Source organism: Meles meles, chromosome 7 (assembly GCF_922984935.1).
Source record: "Meles meles chromosome 7, mMelMel3.1 paternal haplotype, whole genome shotgun sequence".
Classification (NCBI taxonomy): Eukaryota; Metazoa; Chordata; class Mammalia; order Carnivora; family Mustelidae; genus Meles; species Meles meles.
The window spans coordinates 112,196,590-112,223,430 of record NC_060072.1 but is presented as its reverse complement, the minus strand read 5'-3'; the positions used below and the strand labels follow the sequence as shown (position 1 = coordinate 112,223,430).

At 37.6% G+C, this 26,841-nt stretch overlaps 1 protein-coding gene and 1 pseudogene across 12 annotated transcripts in view; one reads left to right on the top strand and one right to left on the bottom strand.

The window, feature by feature from the left end:
* The window catches only part of BCL2L13 (BCL2 like 13), an 85,523-nt gene that overhangs the window by 36,707 nt on the left and 21,975 nt on the right, over positions 1–26,841 (bottom strand). For 4 of the 12 annotated variants that reach the window (XM_046010970.1, XM_046010971.1, XM_046010978.1 and 1 more), the window contains exons 3-5: positions 15,265–15,354; positions 11,434–11,590; positions 7,503–7,572 (exon numbers count right to left, since the gene is read on the bottom strand). In XM_046010970.1, coding sequence (XP_045866926.1) covers positions 7,503–7,572; positions 11,434–11,590; positions 15,265–15,354 — 317 coding nt within the window. Of the gene's footprint in view, positions 1–7,502; positions 7,573–9,223; positions 9,354–11,433; positions 11,591–15,264; positions 15,355–26,841 lie in introns of those variants that run through there. The other 8 variants (XM_046010979.1, XM_046010980.1, XM_046010975.1 and 5 more) reach the window with 6 other exon arrangements.
* On the top strand, positions 24,021–24,199 carry LOC123945964 (annotated as a pseudogene).

The following is a 26,841-nucleotide window of genomic DNA, read 5'->3' as shown; positions in this document are numbered from 1 at the left end:
AAAGATGACAGAGTAAAAAACAAACTGAAATTCTTATAATTCATTTTGTATGTTCAGCTAATAGAAAATAATGACTTAGATGCATCATTACGGAATCTCATTTTTACTATAATAAAGTAATAAAACACTGACCCCTTACTAGAATGTCTGTGAATGATGCCTGTAGATTTTATACCAGAAGGTGGTAGAAATAATTATTTTATGAAAATAATCGGGGTCATTTGTATGTGTGTATATGAAACATGCAGAGAAGATTCACTGAAGTATTATTTATAATAGCAAAAGACTATAAACAACCCACCAGAGACCAGTTAAATAAATTTTGGCAAAATATCATGCAGTTGTTAAAAAGAACTAGATTGTTCATTGCCCAATCACCAAGACTTATTTTCAGTGAGAAAAGTGACAGGACAGTGTATATAATAATGGCACAATTGTGCTAGAAATACACACATACATATACATATATAAATATTTGTATAATCCCTATAGTATCTCTGGAAAAATATACAAGAAACTGGTAATAGTGGTAGCCTAGGAAGAGAACAAAGTAACGGCAACCGGGTGGGAAAATAGAAATGTATACATTTCTATACTTACTGTATTTTGTACCATATGTTTTTTAATTTTTTTATTATTTTTATTACCATATAATAATTTGCCCCAGGGGTACAGGTCTGTGAATCAGCAGGCTTACACATTTCACAGCACTCATTATAGCACATACCCTCCCCAATGTCCATAACCCAACCACCCTACCATGTGCTTTTATTATCTATTTGAAAATAAGAACTTTCAAAATTATCAGTTATCTTATAAAAGTCATCAAAAACCTAAATGGGAGGGGGCACCTGGCTGGCTCAGTTTGTTAAGTGTCTGACTTCCTCTCAGGTCATGATCTCAGGTCCTCTGATGGAGCTCGTCTTGGGCTCCCTGCTCAGCAGGGAGCCTGCATTGCATGTCCCTCTCCCTCTCCGTCTGTTCCTCCCCCTGCTTGTGCTCTTTCTCTCAAATAAATAAATAAAATCTAAAAACAAAACAAAAACCCTAGGGAGGTATTATTACTCCTAATAACCTTGTGGCTTAATATTTTAAAACTGTCAAAATTTATGACAGAGGCATATGAGAGTCCCTTGCCTTCCAAAAACAACTGCACATTGGAAAGAGCGAAGCATTTTCAATTAACCATCTGCATGCAATCTCTTTAGTCTAAAACATCAAGAGGGCTCCACATGCCTGGAAAAGGAATGCAAAGGAAATGAAACCAATTCCAGTCCCTTGTTACTGAAATGCCAAGGTAATAACAAAGGGATTACAAGATATTTCTGCAGAAGAGGACAAACAGAAAAGACAATGGTTTATAGTCTTACTAATATTCTTTGGCTTTTAAGTAAAAGCAGTCCTGAGGGAATCTACATCAAAGTCTGAAAGAAAGAATGCAACAAACACATCTTCCCTTTTTGATATTGTAAAAGAACTCCAGCCCAAAATTTATTTAAAAAACCCCCTCCTAACACTAACGGAGGGGTCTAGGGCTATAAAGAAGAATCTAATAGATTCTTCTTTATAGAAGAAAACCTGTCATACTATTAAAAACAAAACAAAACAAAACCCCACCCCCAAAGCCTATTGTTCATCTAGCTCCAGTACTGAGTCTTAGCAGCAACAGTCTGGTACAGCTTGTTGATCAGTCCTGCTGACTCGAATCATAGTAACTTCAAAGACCTGGACGTTCTGTACTTCGAAACATTCTAATTTTCTATAATAATGTACTAATATGCAATTTTTTTTTCTAATATGCAATATTTTAAAGTTATTCACATTTAAGCTCTTAGGGAAAGGAGTTGCAAACACTTTACACTTGCTATATAAAATAATACTTATTTTTATTTGTTCCAAATTTATCTTTCATGTATCAAAAAAGTAGATGCCCTAGTTTTATTATATAATCATCTAGAGATAAATCTGTAATCCTCTTTCACGACTGTCTTGAGTCCTTAATCATATTCCTTCTCATTCATCGCCTCTTTATTAGGCTGAAATTTACTAATCTTTTAGTCTGTTCTTCATCTGGCAATTTCTTCACTGCTTTGATCATTGAGATTACCCCTTCCCAGATCTCCATCCCAATTTTATCTTTCTTGAAATGCAGTAACCAGAGTACAGAAACTTCATTGTACAGGACTAACAAATTCTAACTGTAATATTCTTGATGATATATGCTCTCTTTTACCTACCTGACATCCTATCTTCAGGGACCTACATGATGATTTCCAGGCCCACTATCTTTTAAGTACAATTTAGACTGTCTTAATATAGTTAAAAAAAAAAAAAACCACTTGCCCTCTAATTGTTGTGATCACACACAAAACCTCATAAGTTATTCCTACAACCGAGTCCATCAACTTGGCAGTGTACTACCCACAAGAAACTACCACCTTATACCTGGTATTTTTTTTGCACTCCCCCTCCCACAGTACTAAAAAACAAACAAACAAACAAAAAAACCACCAAAAACCTGGATCCCCAAGAAGGTCCCACTGTTTATATCTCTAAGGCTAAGAAGGAATCAAATAATCTTACTCTCTGAATTCCTGTAAGTCATTTCCTTACTGGATAATAGTAATCCCCACAAGACATAAACTATTTTTCTCTCCAATAACTTCCAAAAAGGAATGCTAAGGTAATTTTGGCCATCAAAAAGGAATACCATTCACTGTCTCACCATAGGTACCATGATAACAATATTATCTCATAATTAAAGAAAGTACAGCTTACTGGGTACAGAAATTAAGTATATTAATTTATAGCTCCAAGGGTCTATCCCAATAGATATTTATAATGATAAAAAACATATTTTGATCCATCAATTTACTATTTAGTAACCAATTTATAACTTAACAACTCTAGTAAATATCATATCCCATAAATTTTACCTGTATTGATGATTAGGTTTGAATGTTTGACCTATCTGCTTCAAAATAAAATTTAAGTGACAACCACGCATTATGTAACACCCTGTGTGATGCGACAGGAAATAAGAAACATCACCAATAAGTACTCTTGCCAAAAAGATTAAACCTGAATATGATTAGGCTTCTGGATTTACCTACCAATGGAAAGAAAATATAGATACAGAGGAATATGTTATGTGACATCTCAGTGATAGTCAATAAAATTGGAAAGTGGGAAATTTTACAGAAGAAATAACTTGTAAGCAAGGAAAAAAGAAGAGAGAGAGAGAGAAAGCCTACATATTAAAAGAGATTTAAAATTTAAGACACATATTACATGATTGCAGTTATATGAAATGTCCAGAATAGGGAAATTTAAAGAGCCTGAGTTATGTCACTAGGGGCTGGGAGGGACAAGAAATGGAGAGTGACTACTAAAAATTGTGGGGTTTCTTTATGGGAAGATATAAATGTTCTGGAATTAGACAATGGAGATGGCTGCATAACTATGTGAATGTACTAAAAACCCACTGAATTGTATGCTTTAGGAAAGTAAATATAAATTTTATGGTATGGATTATATTTCAATTTTTTTTTTTTTAAAGTAAAGACGAAACTTATCAGCCAAATTCAATGCACGGACCTTGTCTGGATCACGGTTTAAACAAATCATCTTAGAAAAATACCTCTGTGAGAAAAATCTGAATACTAAACAGATTATGCGATGACAGAATTACTGTCTGAGTTATAAATATAATAGTGGTATTATCAGTTGGTTAAAAAGGATACTTCAAAAAAAAGGGATTACGTCATCCTTAGACACACCAATCCTTGGAAATACACACTAATCCATAATGAAACATATGAATCAAATGATGTCTAGGGCCTACTTCAAAATAATCTGGGGACAGTGGGAAATAGATGAAACAAGACTAGCCATATATTGATAAATATTGAATTGAATGACAAGATACATGAGATTTGCTATACTATCCGCTGTGCTTTTATGTATGCTTGAAATTTCAATAAAGATTTAAAAATATTAGTGATTTAGTATGTCACTAAAAATTAACCAAGGCAAATAATTCATTTATTTTTGCTATTATTTTTCTAAAGTTTTCTAAAGTTTATTTATTACACTATGAACAGCATGTATTAACACTACAGCTGGCTCTCTTTTTATAGTTACAATGTTTACTTTATTTTTTTTTTAAGATTTTATTTATTATTTATTTATTTGTCAGAGAGAGAGAGAGGGAACACAAGCAGGCAGAGGTGGAGAAAGAAGCAGGCTCCCCGCTGAGAGGTGGAGAGAGAAGCAGGCTCCCCGCCAAGCAAGGAGCCCAACGCAGGCCTGAATCCTAGGACCCTGGGATCATGACCTGAGCCAAAGGCAGCGGCTTAACCGACTGAGCCATCCAGGCGTCCCTACTTAAAAAATAATAATAAAAATAATAATAAAGATTTTATTTATTTATTTGACAGACTGAGATCACAAGTAGGCAGAGAGGCAAGCAGAGAGAGAGAGGAGGAAGCAGGCTCCCTGCTAAGCAGAGAGCCCAATATGGGGCTCGATCCCAGGACCCTGGGACCATGACCCAAGCTGAAGGCAGAGGCTTTGAGCCACCTAGGCACTCCTATTTATTTTTTTTTAAAAGGTTTTATTTTAGATAGTCTCTACAGCCGACATGGGGCCCAAATCCACAACCCTGAGATCAAGAGTCACATGTTCTACTGACTGAGCCAGCCAGGCACCCTACAGTGTTTATTTTAACAAAAAGGATATAAGGAGGGTGAGAAAAAGAAGATAGTAAGATGTAAGCGTGGTTTGTCTCTGCACACCATTTACAGTACCAGGACACAACACCATCAAAATAATTGTTTCTATCAAGATCAAAAAAATACAGTGTCATTAATGTGTCATGAGCAGTTATGGAACTTTGCAGATAATGTAATTATAGTCAGCAGTCCAATGGCATGCACAGTGCCTTCAATTAGTGTATTTAAGCATAATTATATTTCTGGTAGGGTCTACATCCCCAAGACAAGGCAAAGTTGAGCATTTCATGGCTTTTTCTCTTTGATCATTATTTTCTTCTTTTCTTCTCAGGAAAGAATTACATAGGAAAAGACAGTACCCATGTGGGGGCAGGGGAAGAAGGAAAAGAACCTATAATTTAGAGAAAATTACTATGTATTATTTAATGTTTTGGCACATACTTCAATTATTTTTCTAGGCATATACATACCTACATTTATACATGGACTTTTTTTTAACTTCTTTTTTTAAAGGATCATACTATTAATACAGGATTGTGACCAGATTTTTCCTCCACTTCTTTTGATATGGAGTATTCTACCAAGATGCTTTCAAATCCCTATATATATAAACAGATACTCAGTTTATCCCTAACATGGCATGTTCTGTGGACATTTTTCTGCCTCTTCTCTCTGATGCATGTTTCATTTAAGCCTCATTTACCTACCGGACAGCCATATTATTTTCAGCCCTAGAGGACTCAGTAGGAGAGTAATACTGGATTCAACAGAGCAAGTAATGCTCTAACTGGCAGGCCTCATTTATATAAGGTATTTATTCAAGCCACAGCCTTGGCCTTTGGTTCAGTTGAGGGACTAAAATGAAGCAGACAATGGAAAAATCAGATGGGTGAAGAGAGATAGTGAAGTCTGGGGTTTACTCGGATTTTTTTTTTTAGGACAACCCTAGGATCGAGGGGAGGAGAACATACAAGAGTTGATTATTAACAGTCACTGGACAAAGTGAAAGGAAGAAAACATAAAATACGGGAAGAAAGTGAGTAATATTAGGTACTTAAACATGTGTTGTTTGACATACTAAGAAATATATCATAACCACGCTCATTCTTATTTATATTTTTTTATTCTTATTTATAAAATAAATAAGTGTATTTTAAATATCTAAGGGCTTTTTTTTTAATTCCAAAGGGGAAAATTAAACAAACTTTTTAAATAAGTTATTTGCAGCTAAATAACATAGTAAAACCCCGTAACAGTGACTATTTTGGAACAAATTCTCAGACATTAAATCTAACTTAATAGCCACTATTTACTGAATGCTTATTATGATGCCAGGTAATGTGCTAAATAAGTATTTAACCTATATTATATCATTTAAATCTAGTAAAATTTATGAGGTTAGTATTAGATCCATTTCATATATGTGAAAATGAAGATTTAGAAGGGCACCTGGCTGGCTCAGTTGGAAGAGTGTGCTACTTCTGATCTCGGGGTCATGAGTTAGAGCCCCATGTTGGGTATAGAGATTACTTAAACAAAACTTAAAAAAGAAAAAAAAAAAAAAAGAAAGAAAAGAAAATTTAGATTTTGAGAGCTTAATAAACTGTCCAAAGATATGCATCTAGTCTGTGACAAAGCTGAACAAGTCCAATTACGAAGCCTATGATGCTAATTATTATACTATAATGCTTCCAAGGCCTGTATTATAAAGTGACTAAAACAATATACATCACTTAGGTACGTAGATCACATAGTCTGGCTCACACAATTAACAGTTCTGAACAGAGGGCAAGGGGTGGGGGATGGTTTAAACAGGTTTAAACCATCGGATTAGGGAGTGCACTTGTGATGAGTACTGAGTGATGTGTGGAATTGTTGGATAAAATGAAAACTTAAAAAAAAATCAATTCAGAGTAGAGGTGGCTATTTATAAAAATGATTCTACTGAATTTTTCTCATCCCTAGCACAAGATCACTAAGGGCCACACTTCTTCCTCATATTGAGGGGAGCCCCACTATACTGCATTTCTTTAAACTTTCTGCCTTTTCAAGGTGATAAATAGATAATAGAGTCTGAGATCATGGCTAAGCGGTATGGTACAGCAGAAAAAAACACTAAAGCTGGAATCAGAAGATCTGAGATCTCAGCTCTAGTGTTGGTTCCAATATTTCCTAGTCAAAGGGTCCTGGAGAAGTCACTTAACTTTTTTCTCTGATTATTCACCTGATATAACTAAATATATAACAAAACAAAAGCTAATAAAATCCATTCTGTCTTCTGCAAAGGATGGTTGTAATGATCCAATGAGATGTGACATTCAGATACCTTGTAAACTATAAAACACAAATGGTATTACTCATTTAAGAGAACTAGAAGAACAAAAAAAAGGGGGGGGGGAGACAAGAAGAAGCGGTCTCACAAATGAAGCTCTTATTCTTTTTCACCCCAAGACATACACACAGGGTAACAAAAAACCATCTGGAGTTAAGTGTCATGTCTAATACAGAGAAGTGAAGAAATGACAGAAAATTCAAGAACAGATAGGAAGGAAGAATGGCATACTATGGGACACATATTTCTGGGCCAACCAGAGTCTCACAGTGCTAATCAAAAAAACCACTTTCCTCAAAAACACCCATTAACACAATTGGATTTATACATTAAATAATGAGCTCTAACAGTTTTCTCTTATATGATGTTAACAATTTCTCCTACACTTTAATCAACACACTAAAATCTTGTAAGAGAAAAGATAATTTGGTTAATACCTTATTCCAGCCGCTGGCATGAACTGTGGTCTCCAGTGTACATTCCCGATATGCCTGATACGTCACTGGCCTGTAGAGATTTTTTTTTAAAAGTCTGGGTCACAAAGAAGGAAAATTCTAGATTGCCAGATGAATAAATATACAGTCACTATTCTGTGTTGAACTTTCTCTAAAGTACCAAAGAATATTCAGTATACTGTTTTGTATGAGACATGGCTTTTAGCATTTGGTATGCATTTACTTTAAGCATTCCCTATTGGCGGAGAGACATGCTATCAGCTTGGGAAAACAGCTAATAACATAACAAGATAATAATAAATAATAACACTTTAAAAATAATTGTTTGAAACTTATCCAAGAGGATTTCCATGTTGTAGATAAACACACATTTGGGTTATTAAAGTAAGATAAAACAGTAACAAAAATGATCTCATTAGTAAAAGTACAATTTTAACTTTTTAAAAGGCAAAAAACCTCAAACACCTCAAAATTAAACATGTCACTGAAAGACGTCTCAAACTGAGGATATAAGGAGTTGTACTAAACAAGGCCAGTAAACAGAGCTCTATTTTTAACTTGGCGTCTTATGACATGAAATCCTGGAGGGCAGAGATAAGCCTTTCTGATTATTTCCACGTTAAGTTCTAGTAATACCAGAACTGAAATCACAGTGATGACAACACTCAGTAATTTACTGATGGACTTTAGGTACTATGTATAAGACTTGATTTCATTTACAAATTAACAACCACCAACAAAAAAAAATACTTGGTACCAAGTAGCATATGAAAGCATCAACAGCCTAAATATCACATTTAATAAAATTTACCCCTCACTTCTGTTGGCAAACTAATCACATATACATAAAAAAGGAAAGAATTCTTGCTTTTATAGGATTTTAAAATCCATTCCAAAGGCATATTCTCATCTGACCCTGGTCTGTGATTTCCTCAGCTATGAAATTTAATAATGGAGGACAGCTACCACTTATCGGTAGCCTACTGTTCAGTTTTATATTCTTATATATTTATATTTTACATTGCATACTATCATTTTATACATTAGGAAACTGAAACTCAGGAAAGCTAAGAAACCATCCCAAATCCACACAGCTGGCAAACAGCAATGCAGGAATTCACACCCAACTAGATCTGGGTCCAAAGGCCACACTACTCCTATCTTAAGTTAGGATTTGAAACATACCACAATAATGTCTCAATGCCACATGTGGTTAATGGTCATCTGAAATGCGGCTAGTGATATGCTGAAAGCACAATATACACACTAGATTTCTAAGATTTAGTAAGGAAAAAAAATGTAAAATAGCTCATTGATATCTTTATATTGAATATCTGTTAAAACTGTAATATTTTGAATATACTGGGTTGAATAAAATAGATTAAAAATATGGTTGCTAGGAAATTTTAAATTGCATTTCATGACTTGCATTTTATCTGTTGTACAATGCTGATCCACATACTTCAGAAACCAGTTCTGTTGACACAGGTATCATTCTTTCACACAAGTCAATATAAAATCAATACCACAGTGATGCTGAAAGGACGTTAAGATATATGGATGATCTTTTTAGGAAGATGTTGTGTACTACCTTCCTGATATTATATTACCATTAAAGTAAGCTTAGAACTTTTTAGAAGCCTTGAGCTTAAGTAGTACATAGTTATAAAACTTGAACTTTAGATACTATATAGTCTACCTACCTATAGTCTCCCTGAAGTTTACTTGCGTCTATCAGTCCCTTCACTTCCTTTCCTGAACTGTTTGATGCTGCTGTGGATCACAGTAGTCCTTATTGGTAGTCTGTCTATCAGGCTAAAGTACGTTAGCATCCTTCAGAATGAAACATGATTTGAATCATTATATGTACACACATATATGCACATAAAAGATCCAGCAGACTAAAATAAAACATTCAAAGGAAATCTAAAACATAGAAAAGCAACTAGCTGAAAAATCAGTTCTATCAAATGAGCTATCTGAACAGAGCAAAGAAGAAAAAGGGGTGAAGGGAACCTTTTCACACTGCTGGTGCTTGGTTATCCGATGAGTTCAGGATTAATTTCCCACTTGAACAAAACTGTCTGAAAGAGTAGGTGGTATTTTCCACCTTACAAACTATTCCTATTAACCTGTATATAATACTTCTAGTTCACTATCAGATACTTTTAAGGTATTAGCAATAAAGCTTAACAACGTTTAAAAGTAGATTACTGAAGAAAAATTTATTCATAAAGAGGCCTGACTCTGATATACAACCAGAGGTACCAGTTTAAAAAATAAGTATGTCAGGAGTGCCTGGATGTTTCAGTCCATGGCGTGTGTGACTCTTGATCTCAGGGTTGTGAGTTTCAAGTCCCACCCTGGGTGTAGAAATTACTTAAAAATGAAATCTTTAAATAAATACATAAAAATAAAAATAAGAAATAGTCGGTATTCAGGGTTTAGGGGTACCTAAACACCAGGTATTCATCTAACTATATATTTTTTTAATATAATTTACTTTACAGTGAGAAGCTATCAATTTTTCCTGTAGACTATGAAAAGGATGCCAAAAAAGTATTTTACTTATATGATACTGTTCTTCAGAGAGCTTATAATACCCCAGTAAAGTTAAAGTTAATAGATGGGGAAATTTCGATATAGAATGAAATGGTTAGCCGCAAATAGCTTTTATCAAAGTTACAGATAGAATTTTTTGTTTTCTACTTCTCAGTTATTTTACTCCCAATCCCAATAGCTTTTACAAGCTTTTTTTGTTTTGGCAAAACAGTAGGTTTCTTTAAATCTTACATGAAACCTCAATTTTAAAAAATGTATGAAAATATAGCTATTCTAGTTTAAAAAGTGTTAGCAAAGGCCTAACAAACCCCACCCACTCACCCTGTCCCTCACATTCTCAGGGCCCCTAAACTCCAGAGAACACTCTTAAAGTCACCCCTGTACAACCAAATTTCTTACTTAAGTTTTATTTTCTGACATCCATAGTCTTCTGTTCACATTTTCTTTTTAAATTTTTCTATATATAAAGTTAAGAAAGTCCAAATATGATTTCATTTCAGTGTCTTATACATAACTTGGATTTTTTACATTTGCTATTGTCACCAGAATATGCAGAAACAAAATGAATTCTCCTTAAACTCCCAACTGCTTCCTTCTAATAAATGGCAACATACAATCTTTGGTTATGTGAAAGGAATTACCTTACTACATCAGTAATCTGGCATCTCAATTTTGACCCTTTTAGTGAAGAAACAGTCTTCATCCTGTTTCAGGTGTCATTCTTCATTGAAACATTTTTTTTCTAATTCATATCAATTCTTTAATGATTCTCAGCAAAGAATTAAAGGAAAAGAGTTTTTAAGATGTACAATAAATGACTTGGTTCTATTTTAATGTACTTTCACTGCAAGCTTCTTGCCTTGAGCTTTAACAGTCAAAACCATAGTTAGCAGAGAAGTTCTCACTATAAGAATGTGGCAACAGCCTCATGGACAGATGTACAACTGCAAAGTTTAGCAACATTTGGGATACCTAACATTACAATGCATAAAACCCTAACCATTATATTTACGTTGCCCCCAGACAGAATCATAGTGAAAAGTGGTCAGGACAAGTGAAATAGCTCATATTTACACTTACAAAGCAGTGAAAGCATCTGCTGAAACGTGACAGTTCAACAAGTAAACATAAATGATCAAATCCATGTCAGAAAAGTTAAGTCACCCCTTTGATGTAAAAGTTGTCACTCAAAACACAAACAGATGTTTCAGGAAAGCAAAGACAGAAAAAGGGAACTGAGAAAAGAAGTAACACCGTTCACCTAAAACAAAGCCTTAACCAATCCAGTGCTGCCTGAGAGATCCAGAGACTACTTTAGAGAAGCACGTTCCCCTCAGCAATGGTAACTCACTGGCTGAGGAGCATTTGCAATGCCTTTTGTAGAGGCTCCTTCAGTTCCTGTGAGACCTTTTCCCCAAGATGAGCCAAGCAGTCTTCCACGGAGCTTTCTGGGTTAGCAGGGCTGAACACAGGAGAAGTATGACGGTCAAAGCCTGTGCTGGTGAATGCTGAAGACAGGGTAAAAACAAAACAAAAACCTATTTTAATAAATAATACCAAAGTTGTGCTATAGGCATGCTTGGTTGGCTCAGTTGGAAGAGCTTGGGGTCAGGAGTTTGAGCCCCACATTGGGTGCAGAAATTACTAAAAACAAAACCCTAAAAACCCCAAAATTTAAAATCTGAGGAAAAAAAAGAGTTGTACTATAAAAACCCAAGGGATTGGGGCGCCTGGGTGGCTCAGGGTTAAAGCCTCTGCCTTCAGCTCAGGTCATGGTCTCAGGTCCTGGGTTCGAGTCCCACATCAGGCTCTCTACTCAGCAGGGAGCCTGCTTTCCCCTCTTTGCCTGTCTCTCTGCCTAATAGTGAGCTCTCTCTGTCAAATAAATAAAGTCTTTAAAAAAAAAAAAAAAACTTCATTAAGACATCTACTACTGGAAACAAGCTAATGGTTATAAGCCACTTAAAAAGGCCAGACAATCATTACACAATATTAATCTTTCCAGAACACAAGGCTTAATATTTAGAGATTTTTTTTTTTAAAGGAAAGATTTTTATGGAAAATTTTAGTTTTACAAGAAAAAAAGACTAAACTAACTGCTAAAACACACAAGCCAAGGAGCACCTGGGTGGCTCAGTCGGTTAAATGTCCAACTCTTAATTTCAGCTCAGGTCATAATCTCAGGGTTGTGAATTCCAGCCCCATGACAGGCTCCAATCTCAGGGAGGAATCTGCTTAAGACTCTCTCTCTCTCTGCCTCCCTCTGCCCCAACACCCACTTTCGTGTGCCCATGCTCTCTCCCTCTTAAATAAATTAAATCTTTTAAAAAAAATACACAGGGGCGCCTGGGTGGCTCAGTGGTTTAGGCCACTGCCTTCGGCTCGGGTCATGATCTCAGGGTCCTGGGATCGAGTCCCGTATCGGGCTCTCTGCTCGGCAGGGAGCCTGCTTCCCTCTCACTCTCTCTGCTTGCCTCTCTGCCTACTTGTGATCTCTCTCTGTCAAATAAATAAATAAAATCTTAAAAAAAATAAAAAATAAAAAATAAAATATTTAAAAAAAAAATACACAGGAACACCTGGGTGGCTCAGTTGGTTGGGCATCTACCTTCAGTTCATGGTCCCAGGGTCCTGGGGTTGAGCCCTATGATGGGCTCCCTGCTCAGTGGGGAGTCTGCTTCTCCCTTTCCTCTGCCCCTCCCCCCAACTTGTGCTTGCTCTCATGCACACTCTCTATCAAATAAATAATTTTCTAAAAATTACACAAGCCAATTTAGTATGTTACTACATACCAGTTTCATTCAAGAATGATAAATGGAGGGCACCTGGGTGGCTCAGTGGGTTAAAGCCTCTGCCTTTGGCTCAGGTCATGATCTCAGGGTCCTGGGATCGAGCCCTGCATCGGGCTCTCTGCTCAGCAGGGAGCCTGCTTCCCCCTCTCTCTCTGCCTGCCTCTCTGCCTACTTGTGATCTCTCTGTCAAATAACTAAAATCTTAAAAAAAAAAAAAAAAAAAAAAAAGGAAAGCAACTTCTAGCTCTATCATCCCACTCTTAGTATTTTGTTTTTAAGATTTCATTTTTACCTTTATAAATATGACACTTTTTAAAAGATTTTTATTTATTTATTAGACAGACAAAGATCCCAGGATCCTGAGATCATGATCTGAGTCGAAGGCAGAGGCTTAACCCACTGAACCATCCAGGCATCCCTATAAATATGATACTTCTTAAGCTAGATTCTAATCAGTTTATTCCACCTGATGGGATGAGTCGATTACTCTCGATATATATTTTTTAAAGATTTTATTTATTTATTTGACAGAGAGAGATCACAAGTAGGAAGAGAGAGAGGGAGAAGCAGGCTCTCTGCTGAGCAAAGAGCCTGAAGCGGGGTTCAATCCCAGAACCCTGGGATCATGACCTGAGCTGAAGGCAGAGGCTTTAACCCACTGAGCCAACCAGGTGCCCCTCATTATTGTTTTTATTTTTTTTAAGATTTTTATTTATTTATTTGACAGAGAGAGATCACAAGTAGGCAGAGAGGCAGGCAGAGAGAGTGAGAGGGAAGCAGGCTCCCCGCCGAACAGAGAGCCCGATGCGGGACTTGATCCCAGGACCCTGAGATCATGACCCAAGCCAAAGGCAGCGGCTTAAACCACTGAGCCACCCAGGCGCCCCTCATTATTGTTTTTAAAAGCTTTTTATTTAAGGGGCACCTCGGTGGCTCAGTTGGTTAAACACATGCCTTCAGCTCAGGTCATGATCTCGGGATCCTGGAATCCAGCCCTGCATTGGACTCCCTGCATAGCAGGAGTCTGGCTTTTCCCTCTCCCTCTCCCTCTGCCTGCCCGCCCCCTCCCAGTTCATGTGCACATACACTCTTTCTCTTTCTCTCAAATAAATAAATAAATAAATAAATATTTTTAAAAAGTTTTTTAATTCCAGTATATTTAACATACAGTGTTATATTAGTTCCACATGTACAATACAGTGATTCAACAATTCTGTATCTTTCATTCCCTTTTTAATTTATTTTTTAAAGATTTTAATTTTTTTTTTTAAAGATTTTATTTATTTATTTGACAGAGAGAGAGAGATCACAAGTAGGCAGAGAAGCAGGTTTGACAGACAGAAATCACAAGTAGGTAGAAAGGCAGGCAGAGTGGGGGAGGAAGCAGGCTTCTCACTGAGCAGAGAGGCCGATGCAGAGCTTGATCCCAGGACCCTGGGATCATGACCTGAGCTGAAGGCTGAGGCTTTAATCCACTGAGCCACCCAGGCACCCCTCATTTCCTTTTCTATTTTTTATTTTCATTCCCTTTTTTAAATGAAACTTTGCACTCAACATTCCTATGCATGGATACATTTTATTTTTTGAAGATTTTATTTATTTGAGAGAGAGAGAGAGAGAAAACAAGTGGTGGGGAGCAGCAGAGGGAAAGAGAGAAAAGCAGACTGTCCGTCAAGCAGGAAGCCTGATACAGGGCTTGATCCCAGGACACGGAGACCATGACCCAAGCTGAAGACAGACCCTTAACCGACTGAGCCGCCAAGCGCCCCATGGATAAAGTTTAAAACTATGAAGGTGATGCGAGTACAAAATGTTGCACAAGAAAGAAGCAATCACAGCTTCTCTCTTCTCAGCTCAAACTACCAACTTCTCATCTGCTTCCTTACTCCATGTTATACTGCCATGCTCTAACTGGGGGAGGAACAGGCAGAATCATTGTTGTTCCAAGGTACAAATGGGATACAGGGCACAGAATCCCAGTAAAGCATGCAGCTAGCACCCATCCACCACAAAATTACATGTATATTACTCTTACAACTATCTATAGTATACATACATGCAAAAATGGAAACAACTTACTTACAATTTCCCCTTTAATGTTATTAATTTAAAAAACACCAATATAAATCAAATGATATTAAATGGAAAGTACCGGCACATGATTGCTGTCTATTACTTAACACCAGGAAAAGGCTGTTAGGTATGGTTTGGAAACATTTATAAACCTATCGCCCAGGAAAGAAAAAGGATACCTTCTAGTTTCGCCCTGATAATCCTATACCAATGAAGCTGTGTAATGTTGAAAATGCTCTACTGTAAAATATCAAACCAACAGTAAACTACACCAAACTTAGTCCATTAATTACCTAGGAAAATAAGAATAAACAGACCTTCAGAAATTTCTTTGTCCAGGGATTCTAGCTCTTCTTCAATTTCGGTTTTAACTTTTAATAAAACTTCCTGATCCAGAGGTTGTGAAGCTATGAGAGAGAGAGAAGCCATTAGAATATAGGTAGTATTTTAACTATTTAAGTCAGAAAATACAAATCAAAACTCATTATCAAGGCTACTCGGCTCAGAGATACTGAAAGATGAAGAAGTTGAAGCTTGGGTAGGTTAGACCACCACAATGGAGGAGCTGTGAACTGAACAGATTCTGAATATAAAATCTGAAATTTTTATAAAATATAAAGTCTGAATATCAAGCATTAATCCAGGGGTGCCTGGGTGGCTCAGTTGGTTGGGCGTCTACCTTCAGCTCAGGTTGTGGTCCCAGGGTCCTGGTATTGAGCCTGGAGCTGGCGGGGGGTGGGGGTGGGGGTGGGGGTCCCTGCTCAGCGGGGAGTCTGTTTCTCCCTCTCCCTCTGCCCCTCCCCTCCACTCATGCATGTTCTCTCTCTCTCTCAAATAAATAAATGAAATGCTTTAAAAAAATCATTAATCCAGGTTGTGTTTTCCTCATCTTCTAGTTGGGAAGCTAGGAAGGAAATATCGCAGAAACATTTTTGACATAATAATAGAAAAAGAAACCTGAAACGTTGTCTCAATAAGTGATGTCTTCAAAAATTGATATTCATGGTCCCTTATCTTCACATCTGCATGCAAACTGCAGCTCAAGAGAAGGCCTATTATCCTCAAAAGATTTATATCCTCCAACTTAAGAGAACTATGAGTATACCAAAAATATTGGCCACAAGCGATTATTATGCAGTAAAAGGAAAAGAAGGTCTTGGTCTGTGGCACAGAAAGGAGAACAAATGGGAAGAGAGCTCCAAAGGAGAAAATGAGACAAGATGCTTTAAAATCTACTAATTTCTCCTGCCTCAACATTTCATCTAAAATACTGACTCCAAATATGAAACCCTACACCTCTCACATTCAGAATCTATTTACAGACACATTTCCAGTGCTTTTTTAATGGTTTGTATCACTGTTTTCTACCACTGATAAGTTTTAGAAAGAGATGGATTTACCACTTGCGTATTTCCATTTTCTGCAAGCAAATAAATGCTGAATTAAAAGATGAGCCTATTAATTTAGACCAAGTAACTTGATTTTTAAAAGACTTTATTTTTAAATAATCTCTACACCCGACATGGGGCTAAAATTCACAACCCCAAGGTCGAGTCCCATGTTCTACCAACTGAGCCAGCCAGCAACCCTAGATGAAGAAGTTGATTATTATAGCATCCCTATGTCTTTAAAAATACCTCTGAAAAACAAAAGGTTGAATATTTCGACATTTCACAGATTCTTTTTTATTAGTTTCAAATTTAAAGTTGACAAACACAATTTTCCTTTAGGTAACATGAAACACTTTACTTCTGAGCTGAGACTAACCAAAATAAAACTTAAAATAATTTTTTGTGAAAAAAGTAGTTTCTTAGGTATTTCTAGTTGAAGTGTAACACAAAGGATCTCTTCAATGTCATGATTAATATATTTGCCTAATGACATTTCACTTATCATTTCTGCATGTAACATAAATTACATGTAACATAAATTTTCCATCTTTTTTTTTCTTTTTAAAGATTTTATTTATTTGACAGATAGAGATCACAAGTAGGCAGAGAGGCAGGCAGAGAGAGAGAGTGGAGGAAGCAGGCTCCCCGCAGAGCAGAGAGCCCTGATGCGGGGCTCGATCCCAGGACCCTGGGATCATGACCAGAGCCGAAGGCAGAGGCTTTAACTCACTGAGCCACCCAGGTGCCCCACATAAATTTTCCGTTTTATCTAAGTGTGTAGTTCAGCTATATTACTTACATTCATAATGTGCTACCATCACCACCATCCATCCCTAGAATTTTCTCCACCTTTTTTTAAGGATTTATTCTTTATAATTATTTATTTGAGAGAGAGAGAGAGAGAGAACAAGCTCAGGAGAGGAGCAGAGGGAGAGGAGTAGAATCCTCAGGCAGATTCCCCACTAAACACTGAGCCTGACACAGGCTCAATCCCAGGACCCTATCTAAGATCATGATCTAAGCTGAAACCAAGAGTTGGACACTTAATCAACTGAGCCACCCAGGGGCCCCAAGAACTTTCTACATCTTGAAAAACTGAAACTCTACACCCATTAAACAATAACTCCCCATTTCTTCCTTCCCCCCGCCCCACCCCAGCTTCTGGCAACCACCATTCTACTTTCTGTTTCTCCAATCTGACTACTCTTAAGTACTTTATGTAAGTGGAATCATACAGTATTTGTCTTTGGAGACTGGCTTATTTGGCTTACAGACAGACTTCTAATAAATCTCAAGTACTGTTTGTAATTGCAACAAGGTTTCCTTTTATTTTATTTCTTTTAAGATTTTATTTATTTATGTGAGAGAGAGACACAGCACAAGTGAGGGGAGGAGCAGAGGGAGAAGGACAAGCAGACTAAGCTGAGTGCAGAGCCCGACACAGGGCTCGATCCCATGATCCTGAGATCATGACCTGATGATCCAAAATCAAGAGTCAGGGTGTCTGGGTGGGTCAGTCATTAAGTGTCTGCCTTCAGCTCAGGTCATGATCCTGGGGTCCTGGGATCGAGCCTCACATCAGGCTCTTGCTTGGTGGGAAACCTACTTCTCCCTCTCCCACTCCCCCTGCTTGTGTTCCCTCTCTCGCTGTGTCTCTCTGTCAAATACGTAAATAAATTCTTAAAAAAAAAGAAAAAAATCAAGAGTCACGCACTCAAAGAACTGTGCCACCAAGGCACCCCTAATACGGTTTCCTTTCAGAGATAATTAAAAAAAAAAAAAGAAAAGAAAAATACACACACACACACATTCAGGCAGCTCTGCAACAGCACTGATTAATGTAACTATACTAGGTAAAGTGACCCCCAGAATATATTGTGACATTATTAAAACAAGGCAAACACAGACTGGGAAATTAATTTCAGGTCAATCTTATTTCTTTCAATGAAATTATCTCTCTCCCTTCTGGCTTCCTGGAAGGAAGATCTATAAAGTGGAAGATAAGCTTTGGATTCAAGCATTCTAGCTCATCATTACATGTGACCTTAGGGAAAATAATCTTCTTGAGCCTTTCCTCTTATGTAAATGGGAAAATAATACCTACCTCAAAAGAATGTTGTCAAGGCTAATAAGATAAGTCCCATTACATCGAAAATGCTCAACAGACAGTAGCTCCCACTCACCAGTCCTTTTGGCTCCCTAAAATGTTGTTACGATTTGACAGTGATCTTTCCCCAAATCTTGTCTCTGTAAACAGAATCAGTTCATCACAGATTTCTAATCAATGACGCTTACACAGAATCTGTTTTCAGTACTATAAGAGTTTGAATCAGCAGAACCAATCTTCTGATAGTCTACATAATGCCAAGTAACGTGAAACACAAGAGTTATTATCCTATATTGTATATGGCTTAATATCAACTGATTTAAAACTTCTTTTTTCCCCTGAACACATATCCAACAGAGTTAATTTACATTCAAAAATTCAGAAGGAAAGTGGGATGCCTGGGTGGCTCAGATTGTTAAGCGTCTGCCTTCAGCTGAGGCCATGATCCCAGGGTCCTGGCATCAAGTCCCACATCGGCCTCCCTGCTTAGCGGAGGGTCTGCTTCTCCCTCTCCCGCAGTCTTTCCCCCGCTTATGCTCTCTCTCTCTCAAATGAATAAATAAAATCTTAAAAAGAAAATTCAGAAGGAAGGTTAAGTTTTTAAAATGTGAGGGCATATTTCACAATAAATTCATCTGGGAAGTTTTACTAAGAAGTTACCCTCCTGAATACAAGAAATTCCACGGTTTTCTGTTTTCCAGGTGTGACTGGTCTCTTGCCTTCAAACTTTACCCAATCTAAAATAATCTCTTACATTCAAAAACGTAAGAATTTTGATCAATCATTGTCATGAATTACAGTGAATGAGAGTGTTTTTAAGAGAAATCCTTCTTTTGGGGGCGCCTGGGTGGCTCAGTGGGTTAAAGCCTCTTCCTTTGGCTCGGGTCATGGTCCCAGAGTTTCGGGATCGAGCCCCGCATCAGGTTCTCTGCTTGACAGGGAGCCTGCTTCCCCCTCTCTCTCTGCCTGCCTCTCGTCTATTTGTGATCTCTGTCAATAAATGAAATCTTTAAAAATAATAAATAAATAAAACAATCAACAATCTGAGGCCTCTCAAATTTGACTTGTAGTCAGTGAAAAGACAAAAAAGAGAGAGAGAAATCCTTCTTTTACCTGCTTGCAATCCTTCAATCATACTTCCAAGACAGAAGTAGCATAACAATCATGTCGAGAAAGTTTTGGTTAGCCTTTTAAGTTCCGTAAAAACATTTCAGACTTAACATCTGCTAGCTAGTTTGTTCTTCACTTGCCCTTAATCGGAAATGTACAGCACCTAAATGTTTTGGACTCTTGCTAGAGAATACAACCTGTTGAATCTTTTCTTCTGATAGAGATTTATTTATCATCTATTTATTATTTATTACATATTAAATCTCTATTAATATAGACTTATTTATTTGGGGAGGAAGGAGCAGAGGTAGAGAGAGAATCTCAAGCAGACTCCCCACTGAGCGCAGAGCCCCACCCAGGGCTCAATCTCACAACCTGAGCCAAAATGAAGTCAGCCCTTCAACCACTCAGCCACCCAGGTGCCCCAAATCTGTTTTTTAGTCTGACATGAGAGGTAATCCCTCCATTCCTCTGCATTCTAGATTTTATCCTCATAGTAAGCTGGATCATCAGAGAAGTGCATACATATAATCTAGGATCCCATATAGTGTTAATTAGTTGTTTTAACTCGGCTGCACTTTGGTGCCATTTTCTTAGCTTTTAGCCAGAATCACATTAAGAGACAGTGTTCGGAAAACTAATACCATGTTTGATATTCACAACATCTTCTACATTTCTCTGTGCCCTACATAATAAAGCTTGAAGTGAAAAGAAGTATCTTTTAAAGAATAATGTTCCACTTAAAAGAAACTAGTATAGCCTCTAGTTATGGGGGAAAAAAATCTGGAACTAAGTATATCTTCACTTGTTTTTGGCTTTTGCCTCAGAACGAAATAAACTGCTCAATGCTAGTATTACCATATGGGACCTTAGGGACTAAGGATCTATTATTCCTACTGGAAATGTATAGTTTTCCTACTCTGATTTTATTTACTAGAATATTTTTATTTAATCAGTTCATTTAGATTTTTCCATTATGTGTTATTATAAGCCACATTAAGTTATATGTGGTAAGGAATTTTTAAAAAATTCATTCGTATTCTTGCCCTGTATGGACTCACTGCCAACTTCTTCACTAATAAAAAGGACATATTACAACTACATTTTTACCTAACCTGGACTGCCCTTCCTTTTCCTGATTATTCAAATTCTGTCCATCTCTTCAAGAACCAATTTAAGTCTCTCTACTACTCCACAGTATCTTTTTCACTGACTACTACTGTATCACTGCTCTTTGAACATTCATATCATTCCTTCTGTGCCACAGAGTTTAACACTGAAGTATATACTGCCTTATACTGTTCAACGATTTTATAATTTATTATCATTCTGACCATACTATTAACTATTGGAGCTACTCCCTTTGCCCTAGACTTGTGTCAAGCATGGACTAAAAAGTACTCAAATACTTGCTAGTGATAGCTCTCGCTGTCACTATGACGAAGACTCAAATGACTACAATGTATAGATATACATATATAGATGACAACATTGCTGGTGAGAGAAGACACTTAAGAGGGGGGAAACAATACAATTAAAGTTACTCATACATCACAGAATTTTAAAAAGTTATCAGTCTATTTTGAGGCTTGGTCAAATGACAAAAAGTGAGAAGTCATTTTACATAAGACAGTAAGAGTACAAACCAAAAACATATAGGACAGTAATTAGACTATTTATTGTGATGGAATTGTGATAGAGAATATTATAAAAGAGGACTGGAAAGAATAAGACTTCAACTATTATCTCTATGCTTATGGAGTTTTAGTCAGTGCCTGAATCACTCAATTTTAGATTTGGGCAGATCTGTAAAATAAAGGCCATCTAGTCCATCCTCCTTGTTATATGAAGAATATGGGACTTACAGAAGTTGAAATGATTCAGCCAGGCTCAAATAAATCATAGAAAAACAAGACTAGAAAGTAGATCTTCTGGGGGCTCCTGGCTGGCTTGGTCCATAGAGCATGTGACTCTTGATCTTGAGGTTATATGCTGGATAAAGAGATTACTTAAAAATCTTTAGGAAAGTAGATGTTCTGAAAAATAAAATTATTGCTGAATTCTAAAACACAGTAATTTTTGATATACAGTGAAAAATAAGGAATATACGAATGTCTTACCTGCCGTCTGTCTCTTTTTAGAAAATCTACATACCTACAACATATACACACCCACACACCCAATCACACCACCACAAATACTACCACCATGCCACAAAGTAAATGACAATAATGTCTTGGTTACCATATGCCTCACCCACTAGATTAAAGAAAAGCAGCTGATTAAAGGAGTGTCTATTCTCATGAGACTAATGTGATGCTGATTACACAGGACAAGTTGTCATACTTGATAATAAGCCATGTGGAAAACCTAAACCAGAAAAAGTCTACTGCTGTCAGGACACAAAAGGCTATTTATTTAGCTAACCAATGACATAGACAGATTCAGTGATTTTCATTTAATCAACCCCTCGAACCCAGACTTTCAAAAGCAAAGAGCTACGCAGTAGACCAATGCAGCATAAATCCTCCACTATAAACCCAGAGAAAAATGTTTCAAAGATAAACAGACTTTAGCACTCCAAATCCGACCCACTTCAGTGTCAAATCAAGAGTAAAGTGAGTCAGCAATCATCATATTCCAGCCTGAAATACACTCAGAGCTTTCAAAATGAGTATCAGATCAACAAGTTTAGAACAGCTGTCTGGGGGGCACCTGGGTGGGTCAGTGGGTTAAAGCCTCTGCCTTTGGCTCAGGTCGTGATCCCAGAGTCCTGGGATCAAGCCCCGCATGGATCAAGCCCCGCATTGGGCTCTCTGCTCAGCAGGGAGCCTGCTTCCCCCTCTCTCTCTGCCTGTCTCTCTGCCTACTTGTGATCTCTGTCAAATAAATAAATAAAATCTTAAAAAAAAAAAAAAAAAAAAAAGAACAGCTGTCTGGGCAAAGCAAAATACTTTCTAAATCTATGGGTCTCCGGGGCACCTGGGTGGCTCAGTGGTTTAAAGCCTCTGCCTTCGCTCAGGTCATGATCTCAGGGTCCTGGGATCGAGCCCCGCGTTGGGTTCTCTGCTCATCGGGGAGCCTGCTTCCCACCTGCCTCTCTGCCTACTTGTGATCTCTCTCTCTGTCAAATAAATAAATAAAATTAAAAAAAAAAAAATCTATGGGTCTCCAAACTGAACACACATTAAAATTACTGAGCAGGTCATGATCTCAGGGTCCTGGGATCGAGCCCCGCATCGGGCTCTCTGCTCCGCAGGGAACCTGCTTCCTCCTCTCTCTCTGCCTGCCTCTCTGCCTACTTGTGATCTCTCTCTCTGTCAAACAAATAAATAAAATCTTTAAAAAAAAAATAAAATAAAATTACTGAGCAAATATATTAAAAATACAGATTCCCAAACCCCATCATGGAACATCTGGTTTAACAGGTCTGAGGTAGGGCTCCATGATTTTTTTTTAGGATTATTTTTTTAAAGATTAAAGAAAAAAGTTTTTTTTTTCTTTTTAAGTAATCTCTATACCCAACCATGGAGCAGGAATTTACAACCCAAAGATGGAATCACATCTCCACCAACTGAGCCAGCCAGGTACACACATGATCCTTTTTTTTTTTTAATTTATTTTATTTATTTTTTTATTTATTGGGTTTTATTTATTGGGGATGCCTGGGTGGCTCAGTCCATTAAGCGGCTGCCTTTGGCTCACGTCATGATCCCAGCATCCTGGGATCATGTCCCATATCGGGCTCCTTGCTCTGCGGGGAGCCTGCTTCTCCCTCTGCCTCTGCCTGACACTCTGCCTGCCTGTACTCTCTCTATCTCTCTGACAAATAAATAAATAAAATCTTAAAAAAAAAACCTTTATACAGATTTTATTTATTTGAGAGAGAGAGCACGAGCATTGGGAGGGGCAGAGGGATAGAGAAAGAGAGAAGCAGACTCCCTGCCAAGCAGGGAGCCCAGTGTGGAGGTTGATCCCAGGACCCCATGATCATGACCTGAGAGGAAGTCAGATGCCCAGTTGACGGAGCCATCCAAGTGGCCTCCCATGATCTTTTTAAAATAAGCATTCAGGCAGTTAGCCTTGACAAACACTGCTCTAGAAAACCCAAATAAGGGGCACATGAGTGGCTTAGTCAGTTAAGCATCTGCCTTCAGCTCAGGTCATGATCTCAGGATCCTGGAATCCAGACCGGCAACAGGCTCTGGCTTGGTGGGGAGTCCGCTTCTCCTTCTGACCAACCCCACATTCATGCTCTCTCTCTCGCTCTCTCTCTCAAATACATAAATCAAATCTTAAAAAAAAAAGAAAACCCAAATAGTCATAATCAAATTAAAAACATCCACTGAACATACAGACAACACTGTTCAATCATTTACTCAATAGCAAAAATAAAAACCCCAAATGATGCCACAGTAGAGAGATTTTTAAAAGTACAAAATAGCCTTTGCCTCATTGCATCTGAGAGAGCAAGATGGGTCACCAGCAGCTCTACTGGCGCCATCCCAGGAAATCTGGCCAGCGTTCTCATTCTTGCTGCATCTGCCCAAACCTGTGCAGTCTGATCTGGAAATCTGGCCTCAATATGTGCCCCAGTATTTCCATCAGTAGGGGAAGGACAGAGGCTTTATTAAGCTGGATTAAGTGAATTTCCTTGAATGGGTCATCCAAGAGACCTACCTTAACTGCAGAAATCCAACATACGTACCATCATGCTAACTCACTGCACATAAAAATACTTCAATTACGAATGTTTAAAAAATAAAAGTACAAAATAGCCAATTATGATGGTAGTTTTCGAACTCAGTGCTCCTACACCCCAAGGTATCCTGTACATGGGGAGACAGATTTGAGGACAGATTTGAAGGAAAAGAATGCAGGGAAATTTTATCATGCACCCACTCAAACTCTGGTTTCAAGATCAAATATCTGTTCCTGATAGAAAAGCTGAGAAAAGAATGAAACAGTACACATCTCCAGAAATAATGAGCTCTGAATCAAAATCTGGGATGGGGTTATAAGAATCTGTCTTAAAAAGTTGATTTGAGGGGCACCTGGGTGGCTCAGTGGGTTAAGCCTCTGCCTTTGGCTCAGGTCATGATCTCGGGGTCCTGGGATTGAGCCCCGCATTGGCTCACTGCTCAGCGGGGAGCCTGCCTCTCTGCCTACTTGTGATCTCTCTGTCAAATAAATAAATTCTTAAAAAAAAAAAAAAAGTTGATTTGAGATGTTAATACCCTCCAAATTGATCTACAGATTCAATGTAATCTGTATAAAAATTCCAGCTGCAGGGTGCCTGGCTGGCTCAAGCCACAGAGCATAAGACTCTTGACTGTTCTAGTTCAAACCCCACTTTGAGTGGAAAGATTACTTAAAAATTATGTCTTTTTTAAAAAGATTATTTATTTATTTATTTGACAGAGAGAAAGCAAAAGAGACAGACAGACAGACAGACAGTGGGATCATGACCTGAGCTGAAGGCAGACGCTTAACGACTAAGCCATCCAGGCACTCCTTAAAAATTAATATCTTAAAAAAAACAAATTCCAACTGCCTTTTTTTCAGAAATGGATAAAACAATCCTAAAATTCATACAGAATTGCAAGAGACTCAAAATAGTCAAAGCAATTTTAAAAAAGAACAAAGTAGAAGGACTCAAACTATATAATTTCAAGACTTACTACAAAGCTATAATAACATAATTATGGAATAAAGACAGACTAATAAACCAATGGAATCTAACTGAGAGGCCAGATATAAATCCATACATTAAAGGTCAACTGATTTTTTTTTTTTTTAAAGATTTTATTTATTTGAGAGAGAGAGAAAGAGCATGAGACGGGGAGAGTCAGAGGGAGAAGTAGACTCCCTGCTGAGCAGGGAGTCCAATGTGGAACTTGATTCTGGAACTCCAAAGGCAGTTGCCTAACCAAATGAGCCACCCAGGTGCCCCTAAGGTTAAGTGATTTTTGAGAAGGGGACCAAGACCCTTCAACAGGGGAATGAAGAAACTTTTCAACAAATGGTGCAGGAATAACTGCATATTCCCATGCAAAATAATGACTCTATATGCCTACTTCATAGCATATACAAAAATTAGTTCAAATGGATCAAAGATCTAAAATTTTTTGAAGATTTTTAAAAAATAATCTCTATACCCAACACAAGACTTGAACCCACAACCCAAGATCAAGAGTTGCACACTCACCAACCAAGCCAGCCAGGCACCCCGAACACAGATCTAAGTTTAAAAGCTAAAACTATAAAACTCTTAAAAAGGAAACAGGGGCCGCCTGGGTGGCTCAGTTGGTTAAGCCACTGCCTTCGGCTCAGGTCATGAGTCCTGATCCAGGGTCCTGGGATCGAGTCCCGCATTGGGCTCCTTGCTCAGCAGGGAGCTTGCTTCTCTCTGCCTCTGCCTGCCGCTCTGCCTGCTTGTGTTCTCCCTCTCTCTCTCTCTCTCTGACAAATAAATAAATAAATAAAATCTTTAAAAAAAAAAAAAAAGGAAACATAGGTGAAAATCTGCATGACTCTGGATAAAGTAATGGCTTCTTAGGTGAAAATGTGCATGACTTCTGGATTAAGTAAGTAATGGCTTCTTAGATATGAAACCAAAAACAGAAGAAATCAAAGAAAACAGATAAACTCGACTTCATAAAAATTAAAAATGTTTATACATCAAAGTACACTACCAACACAAACAACAGAATGAAAGAGAGTAACTGAAATCATGTGTCTGATAAAGGTCTGGTATCTAAAATATACAAAGAATGCTTAAGGGCACCTGGGTGCCTCAGTCAGTAAGTATCCGCTTTTGGCTCAGGTCACGATCCGAATCCTGGGATGTAGCCCTGTGTCTGGCTCCAAGCAAGGAGCCTGATTCTCTCTCTCCCTCCTGCTCCCACCCACCTTGTACTCTCTCTGTGTCAAATAAAATAAATAAAATCTTAAAAATATATAAAAATAAAGAATTCTTATAGCTCAACAACAGACAGAAAACCCAATCAAAAAAGGACAAAGGGTTGTGCAAAAACAATGAATACTGTTACGCTGAAAAAATAAATAAAATGGGGGAAAAAAAAAAAAGGACAAAGGGTAAGAACAGACATTTCTCCAAAGATATAGAAATGACCAATAAGCACATGATAAGGAGTTCATCATTAGCCATTAGGGAAATGCAAATTAAAACCATAGTGAGATACCACTACACACCCAAGAGAGCAGCTATGATCAAAAATAGCAATAATGGTAAGTTTGGCAAAGATATAGAGAAACTGGAACCC